Raw genomic sequence first — 9,205 nt, forward strand, 5'->3', positions numbered from 1 at the left:
GGGAGAACTTCACTAGCAGAAGTCCTAAGATTGATGTCCAAGTAAGGTATTTGACTAACTGATGGCCATGGCCAAGAAAGGGAAGTCCCACCATCCTTAGTGATTATTTAAGCACACTTGCTGTAGCACTTAGGGTCGGCAGCACTCACTTGCATTTGACTTTGCACTGTTTTCATCATTAAAAAGTAGATCTCCCAGTTATACTGTATTGTTCTCAATGACAGGACATCAACCCTCTGAGAAAAATTTGTTGACTAATTGTATCCACCTCCAGCCTCCCAGCAGTCCCAAGCGGGGCCCCAAGATGACATCGTCAACAAAGGAAATCTAAGGCATCTACACTATAGTAGTTTTGTCCCTCCAAAAGCTCTCTAAGAGAGGTGACCCCTTGGAGATTAGAGATCCCTTTGGCTGCATAGCTTTCTCTGAAGGTCTAGGTGCCCTTTTGCTCTGTATGCATTAGGTGCAGTGCTGGCCTGAGGAAGGGAAATGTGGCATGCTCAACAGCTGAAGTTGGCATCGCACATGCATGTGTATGATTGGCTGCACAGCCAGCCGCTTAGAAACAGGGACTATTTTTTGTCAGCAAGTTCATATCTCTCCAAGTACATTTTCCTGTTTGCCTGGCTATTTTGAAAGAACAAATTCTGTCTTAGCCTAAACAGCATTTTCTCTTTGTTCCTTCTATTTTTCTCACTAACTCAGAAGCAAATGGTAAGTGCCTGAGATTGCCTCAGTGTTCTTAAGGAAGCTGTGGAAGGAAACGACTATATATGGTGTACCTGCTCCCCCTCAGTGGCACTCCTGTAGACCACTCCTGTAAGCACATGATCTGAGAACAGAAGCAAGAACCACCTGCCTCAGATAGAAACGCCAATGCTTGTTTGTACACCCAGAAGGCACGCTTAATTTCTCTTCAGAGTTGGTGTGTCAGTGGAGAGTGGAGAGAGAATGGCTACACCATTTACAGCAGTGGCTCTGTGGGCCCCCTGTGTTCCTGCTTGGATACAGACAGATAGCAGTGCGCAGCCTCAGAGCAGACGCTGCCTGAGCCCAGCTGCTCACCCTCAGCCGTGTGCTGGCTGGCTGCACTGCAGTTCCAGGTTTTCTGCAGTGGGTTTTTGCAGGACTGCCACTTCCTGAATCCTCATCACTACAAGCAATTTCCTGACAAAAAGAGCTTACTGTAAATGTTTTGGAATTTGAAGATGATTTTAACTGTTGTCTTCAGTAATGGACACATAAAGTCTAAAGGAAGTATGGCCACAGCTAAGTTAAAAAGGCAATGGTTTTGTTGTTCTTAAGAAGACAAAGTTGTTTCATGAGATCCAAAGCCCTTGGAAGATGAGCTAAGACTGGAAAAACTTTTGAGCACACTAGAGTGATGGTTTGTAATACACTTATTTAGATATTATCACAGCTGCACATGTCTTCCTTGTGAGGTCTTAATGAGATGAATGCCATCTCTGTGTTTCTCATCAGGAATTGAAATGACTGTTTCCACATTGACTTGAACTCTGCAGAATTGTTCCTAGAGACTTTGAAATTCTGCACCTGCTGTGATGGCTATACCCATTTCTTTGTAGTGCTGTGTGCTCCAATAACATAATTTATGCTTAAAACATAGCACACTGCAAGTGCACTTCAGTGACCTCGAATCTATTTCTTTCGTTCTATAGAATGAACACACCCACAAAAGTTGGAGTCTTTTCCTTCCCTGACCGAATAAGAATAATAGTTGGAGAAATGGCAGCCTTCTCACACCTGCCAGCCTCTTAGTCTTTGTTTTAAGTGTTCAGAGCTGCTGTGGACGCAGTGAGTTGGCAGTACATTGCTAAGGACAGAACACTAGTTCACATATGTAACACCCAGATACTAGCACACTTTCATTGTTCATGTTGCTAGCCTTAGTCACCCAAACCTCAGCGCACTCTTGTTACTACTTGTACAAATGAGAAGACTCTACTTCCTAGCTCTTTGCTGCAGCTCCTGGCAGTGTGGGATGTGGCTATGAGCCCAAATCTGTAATAGGGTTATTCTGAAAGTTCTCGAGTTGTCTGCCTGAGACTCGGGATGAAGGTCCTTAGAGTTGGTTAGGCCTCAGCAGTGTTTGCTTACGTAGAAAACGCATATTGTGATCCTGGGAAGTCTTGCCTAGGAGAAAAAAAGTGACACTTCCTTCTCCTGGTCTAGAACTGACTTGCAACAGTGGAGAGAAACAGGTCCACAGTGGTACAGTGCACAGTATACCTGCTCAGCACCTCATGTTGTTTGGATGTTAGTGATTTAGAAGGTTTAAACTCACACTTGCCAGAATCTGTTTAAGTGTTAAACTGCTTGATTGATATATGATGTGATTGATCCTGCACACAGTTAGAAATGAATGGTCTGGAGCATGTCACATTGTTAGTTTTTAAATGTGATTAAAAAAAATACCATACAGAACATTTCAATTATAATTTGAATATGTAAGTCATGACATAAATTACATTTAGGAAACTATAGCTACTGTCAATGCGTCCACCACTCCAGCTAAGCAGTAACACCCCATTGTGTTCCCCGATGCATGCTGTCCCCTTGCTTTTCTGTCTCTATAGCCTATGTATAAGTCAAGTCACACAGTATTTGTCTATGTCCAGCATGTTGATTTCAGAATGTGTTTTAAAAATTTATACATGTTATACCATCTATCAGAACTTCATTAACCACCTTTGGCTTATCCGTCGAGTTACTTCTGTTTGCTATTGTGACTGGTGGTACTGTACATTCACCTACGAAATGCCCTCCTTTTAATTCATTTAGAGCATGTCCGCCTACTACACGAATTACTAGGTTATATGGGAATCACTGAACTGTTTTCCATAGTGGCCATTACCATTTTGCCTGCCTACCAGTAGCAGAGTTGCAGACTTCACCTGTTGCCAAAGGTTATTTTATCCCTTTTAAAATGATACCCAGGCTAGTAGATGGGAAGACTACTTCATGATTTCACTTAGCATTCCCTAAATGAGTGTCAGAGTTAAGCATCCTGTGTGCTCATTGATTATTTGTTAACTTATTTTGCAAGAATGTTCAAGTATTTTGTCCAGTTTTAATTAGGTTGTTTACTTTTTGTTGATATATATGAGATCTTTATATATTCTAAGTGCTAAATCCTTATCAGGTATATGAATTGCATATATTTTTCATTTGATAATGGACTTTGATAACAAAGTTTTTTTTTTTTAATTTGGACAAGGTCCAGTTTATTTTTTTCTTTGACTGTGTCTGTGTTTGGGTTGTATCTAAGAATCAACTACAAAATTATTATACGAGTGTGCTGGTTATTTTTTGTCAGCTTAAAAAAGGACCCTTACTTTTTGGGGAAAAAAAGGAGGGGCATCTTGAAAAAAGGACCCTTACTGGAGAAAAATGCCTCCATCAGATTGGCCTGTAAGTGAGTTCAGAGGACATTTTCTTGATTAATGATTGATATAGGGCCCAGCACACTTGGATGATGCCATCCCCAGGCAGGTGGTCCTGAGTTGTATAGAAAAGCAGGCTGAGCAAGCCATGAGGAATAAGCCAGTAAGCAGCACTCCTCCATGGCCTCTGCATCAGCTCCTGCCTCTAGAATCCTGCCTTGAATTCCTACCCAGGCCTTTATTCATAGACTATAATCTGAAATATACTCTTTCTTCCCCAGATTGCTATGGTCTTGGTGTTTATCCCCGCAATAGGAAGCAAGCAAGGACAAACAATGTTTTGGTTTCATTTCTGTTGCTGTAATAAAATACTCTAACAAAAAGCAACTTGGAGAGAAAAAGGGTTGTGTGGCTTACAAGTCCCATGTTACAGTCCATCTTTGAGGAAATCAAAGCAGGAGCTCAACAGGTAGTCATGCTGCATCCATAGGCAAGAGTACAGAGAATAATGCATCCTTGCTTGCCGCATTGTTTTCTCTTGTTGTATAGTTCAGGACCCCATGCCTGGGGAATGGTGCCCCCAACAATGGACTGGGTCTCCATACATCAATTAACAATCCTCCACTGACATCCCCACAGACTGACCTGATCTTAGATAATCCCTCAACTGAGACCCCTTCTCGGGTGATTCTAGACTGTGGCAACTTGACATTTAAAACTAACTATCACAGGTTTCTAATTTTTCTAAACGAAACTATCATGGGCAATGGATGAGGCATAAGAAACACCTTGTAAGCATAAGAAAGTACAAACCAATGCATATCATCACACAGTAAACTTAATAGAGATCTGGAATACAGAGTGGTCTTCATAGGGCATACACAATGTGTGCTGATTAAACAGATGAACAGTTGTGGAGTGGGCCACGTAACAAACTTGGCTTCTCCTCTCTTGGCAAACAGGACCCCAGAGAGATGCCCAGGCCGCTCGAGAATTCATCCTGAAGATGTTCGTGGACCTGAACCCTGACAGTGACAAGATTATCTACTCCCACTTCACATGCGCCACAGATACCGAGAACATCCGCTTCGTCTTCGCTGCCGTCAAGGACACCATCCTGCAGCTGAACCTGAAGGAGTACAATCTGGTCTAACCGTGCCTCCCAGAAACCATTCTTCCCTTCCCTGTGGGCTGTTGAAGATAACCAAGAAGGACTGTATTCTGTGGGAAACAATTTGCATAATACTAATTTATTGCCGTCCTGGACTCTGTGAGCGTGTCCACAGAGCTGTAGTAAATATTATGATTTTATTTAAACTATTTGGAGGAAACAGAATGCTGAAGTACAGTCCCAGCACATTTCCTCTCTTGTTTTTAGGCAGACCTTGAGACCGGTGTATTTGAAATTTTCACTCATTCACTCACAGTATAAAAGCACTCCTGTCACATGTGTTCTCTCTCTCTCTCTCTCTCTCTCTCTCTCTCTCTCTCTCTCTCTCTCTCTCTCTCTCTCTCTCTCTCTCTCTCTCTCTTCTCTCCATTCCTTTCCTTTCCTTTCCTTTCCTTCTCCCTCCTCCTCTTTTCTATTGACCAAAAACAAAGCCGATGTTCCGAACTTCTTCCTGTTTCATCCTCCCTGCTGATTTTACTTTCTCTCATATTACAATGGCCTTTACCCTAGTTCCATTCTTGGTCAAGTTTCTTTCTCGAGTGATGCAGTCAGGACAGTGTCATTCGATTGAAGTCATCTTACATCAGCTTCATTTAATAGTGGTTCTGCTGAAGGCGTGTATGTATTAATTACTACTATGGTTTTAAATGTATCTCTCTGGATGCACATCACATCTAGTATTCCTTTTTCAATACATACATATATATGTATGTATAATAAATATATATATATATATATATTGTCTTGTCTCACCTGGACTAGGACAGTGGTGCCCATCGGTGGTTACGAGTCATGTATTTTAGGTGCAGACCTTCAGCTGTAGCTGGATTGTTCAGAGAAATGTATGGAAGTCAGGGTGTGGGTACAGGCTGGGAAGGAGTCCATGCTTCTACAATCCATGTGCCATGTCCTTCCTCTCTCTTCCTTGCTCCCTTTTGTTTCTCTTTAGGTTTTTCACCCTCTCTGTAAACCACAGATGCCAAATGATATGCCAACAGACACTACATTCCCCAGCAGCTGCTGCCAGAGCCCTCCTGTAGCTCCTCATTTTGTTTATTTTTAGCTTTCTTTTCCTCTTGCCCCACTTTGTGTTTGGGCCATAATTTTAAAATAATTTTTGCTATGTATATATGTTGCCAAAGCCAGATTTTTATAAGACAAAATAAATTAAAAATTTCAAAGGTATCAAAATGTAAGCATTAAGACCACACAGTGAGAGGACAGCGTGCTATGAACCGGAAACACACATTGCCAAACAGTTGCTAACTCTGAACTGCTTCTCATGGTCCGTTCTTTTCTGTGCCCTAACGGTCGGTGCCAGTGCCCAGATGAGCAGTGCAGGAACTACTCTTTGTGGTTTGTCATGAGATCTGTTCATATCTCCTTACTGGCACCAGTATTGTTAGCTCTTTATGTTCTTTCAGTTCGAATGAGTCTGCCAGGAACACTGGTTGACAGCATTATCCCCTAACCTTTGATTTGGGGGGGCGGGGGGGGGGTGAGCTTGTTTTACCATTTCAGGATCTTCTTGAACTGGTCGCTTGAACGCAAGGAAGATTTGTTCAAAAGTCACCAGTCAGTGTTCTGTCAAGCATGTATTTATGTAATGATCATACTAGGAGAGATGTTTGCAATTCTCCATGTGCAATTTGTCAGCAGATGCAAACAGTGCTGAACGTGTGTGAATGAGCCTGTCAAGCAGCCCACGTTGCTGTGTGACTTAAGTAGATTGTGATTGCTCTGAGGCTGCCAGGAAGTTAGACCACAATGCTGGTCTCATTAGTGCTTGGCACTAGTCTAAACTTCCGTTTCAATCGCTTTTCTTGAATAACAAAGAGGAGAGAGAGTGAACAGCTTCCTGTATGAGCGCTGAAATTGCTGACTCGTAATGAAGTGTTCTCATGTTTTACTCTCCTGGCCCCAAACAACACAGCTTACTTTTTTATCCCTTGCTCTAGAAAGCACCTGTAATTTAACAGACTGCCTGTAGGAATAGTGCAATTATGAATGTTCTGATTGTTGTACATACATCTCTCTTGATATTGCAGCATCCATACTGGTAATCATTAATTTTTTTGGCAGATTGAATGTGCTGTATTGATATGTATCTATGTAATTGTATTGTATGTCTTGTGGCTAATTCACATTTTGAATAATGTTATTTTATTTACTTTTTTAAGGGAGGAGAATGTAAATTTGTCAGTTTATTTCTGACTAGGGATATTTTTTTCCATTTAGAAAAGAAGAAAAAAAAAAAAAACAACCCTTACTATCGTACAGAGCGGTACTAGCATCGTGCTGTCTAAAATCATTTGCACATTCCCGAGTAGAGGTGTGCTGACCTAAGACCCAAAGGTAATTTCATAGCAAATACACAACATCCGTCGGAGCTTTTATACAAACACGGAGACCAACTTTGTAGACCTTTTGCCATTTGACCTGGGGTTGGAATATGAGCTTTTATACGATTCATATTCTTATTTGGCAAATGCACAGTTTAGCATTACCTCTCTGGTGGCCTTTATTAGAAAGGCAGTTTTAGAAGCTATTGTTATCCACTAAGGAGATGTTTTATCAGCTAGAGACCACTGCTTGCCTGAAAGGGCAACCTTAAATTTGGTGCAGCAAAAAAACAAAAAACAAAACAAAAAAAAGGAAAAAAAAGAAAAGACAAAAAAAAAAAAGAAGAAAAAAGTAACATTTGATGGCCTACGGTGTAGAGGGAACCTCATCACAGGATCGCAAGTGTTAACAGTCCTAGGGAACCATGCTATTCCATTTAACAGAGCCGTAGTAGATGTAGTTGAGTCCACCTGATCTCAAGCTCAGAGCTGCAGAGCAAAGCAGGAAAGGTCGCCGCCACGTTGTCTTTGTGAATTGGGGATGGAACTTGCTATGCAGAATTGAAGTTTGTGGCTTCACTGCTCATCCTGGGGCGCATGACAGGATCCCTTCTTTTGAGAAAGGAAAACATTGATCACCCTAGCTGCAGTGATGCCTCGTTGCCTAATTGTATCCACACTAGTCAATGAAGCTAAAAACAGTTTTTGTTGTTGTTTCTTGTTTGGGGTTTTATTGAAGGGGTGAGGGGTGGGAAGGGCTTCTCAGTTGTACAAAAACAAAGTTTACTCCTGCTCTCTGTTCTGTTGTGATTGCAAGCGCGCTAAAGCTATGCACCGACTCCTGTTGTTGATGCTCTAGATAACGAAGGCTTGTGGTGAGTTTGATGGTGACTTGGGCATGTCTTATTCAGAAGCAAACACAGAACACAGAAACCTTTCCTCAGCATACCAAGGCAAGCAGCCATCTCATGAGTCACTCAGCACATCACAGTGTGCCGTTTACAGATGATGTCTCCCCTTTGTGTGTGATGCGGCAGCTCCCACCCACAGAGAATTCCTATTTGTAAATTGGAGGTTTATATTATGCCTTACAGAGCTTAATTAAGAAGTCTGTGCCTCATATCTGAAACAAAGGGAAAAAAACACGCCCATGCAAAAGTCAGTCCCATAGACTGTTGGATTTTCCTTACCGTTTCCTTAGGAAGAGCTCTGTTGAATGTCCTGAGTAGCTGGGAAATTCTTCTTAGGAACTTAAATATGTTGTTTACTGGCAGGAGGCATCCACAGGCGATATTTAAAAACACCTGGAACGTGGGGGCTTGAGGGTTTTGTTTTTGTTTTGTTTAATTTAGATTACATTAGCAGGCCTAATAGTTTTAAAAGGTAATTCAGCCAAAGGGCAATTTACTTTTTGTACTTCAGACTTATATTGATTGTCAAGTTGTACGAATTGTAATTTAAACATTTATACTGCCACATGATTGTAAATTTTAGTTGTCTTAAGTGGGATTTGGTGAAAAGCTGTTTATGCTGGATTTGGGTCAAAATGACTTGATTATTTGCAAAAAATAAAAATAATAACGGGAAGAAAGGGCTGCATAATAAGATACTGCAAGACTCAGATCTTGGTTGGAAATTCCTCAGATCCCTTCAGATGAACCCCGATGCCCCTTTGTTTTTAGTTTTTCAGAACGAATGAAGTGAAATATAGCAGAATGTTAACCCATATAAAAATAAAGTGTACCCAAATATTGTAATGTATATTGCTGCGCTTCTTAAAATTAAATAAGGGTTTCAAGCCACTCAAGTGGTAATTAACAGCATCTCAATTGATACAAATAAGGTGTGCTTGGGCGTACATTAATATTTTATTCCAAAGAGAAATCTTTGGTTAGAAACACATACAAAAATTGAAGCTAATAATGTGTGTTTATCTGTCTTTGCACACTTCCAGCATATGCAGCATAACTAGATGTCCTGGTACTTATATCTTTGGGATTCCATTTGGGTTCTAGACAATTAGGAGAAATAGATGGCTTGCTTGCGTGTGATGCGGCAGAGGTTTGGGAAGCCAGACGCCTGCCATTGCACAGACAGTTTGCTGAGCCTCTACACTCTGTCTTTCCTATAATAGTGCTTTCTCCTGCAATTCCCCGCCGCCACCACCCTTCCATAGTGTTCTGCTTCTGGAATCATCTGTTCGGAGTATGCATACACACCTGATGCACAGTAGGTGCTCAGATATTATGTCCTCCCTCCCTTTAATATCTGCCGTGGAGCCTCCATCT

General features: G+C 41.4%; 1 protein-coding gene across 1 annotated transcript in view; it reads left to right on the forward strand.

The window, feature by feature from the left end:
- Gnaq (G protein subunit alpha q) overlaps nt 1-8,678 on the forward strand; it is a 246,765-nt gene extending 238,087 nt beyond the window's left edge. The window contains exon 7 of the mRNA XM_076560700.1: nt 4,367-8,678. Coding sequence (XP_076416815.1) covers nt 4,367-4,557 — 191 coding nt within the window. The 3' untranslated portion in view covers nt 4,558-8,678. The remainder of the gene's footprint in view (nt 1-4,366) is intronic.
- Nucleotides 8,679-9,205: the final 527 nt, after the last annotated feature.

This window comes from Peromyscus maniculatus, chromosome 1 (genome assembly GCF_049852395.1).
Source record: "Peromyscus maniculatus bairdii isolate BWxNUB_F1_BW_parent chromosome 1, HU_Pman_BW_mat_3.1, whole genome shotgun sequence".
NCBI classification, from domain to species: domain Eukaryota; kingdom Metazoa; phylum Chordata; class Mammalia; order Rodentia; family Cricetidae; genus Peromyscus; species Peromyscus maniculatus.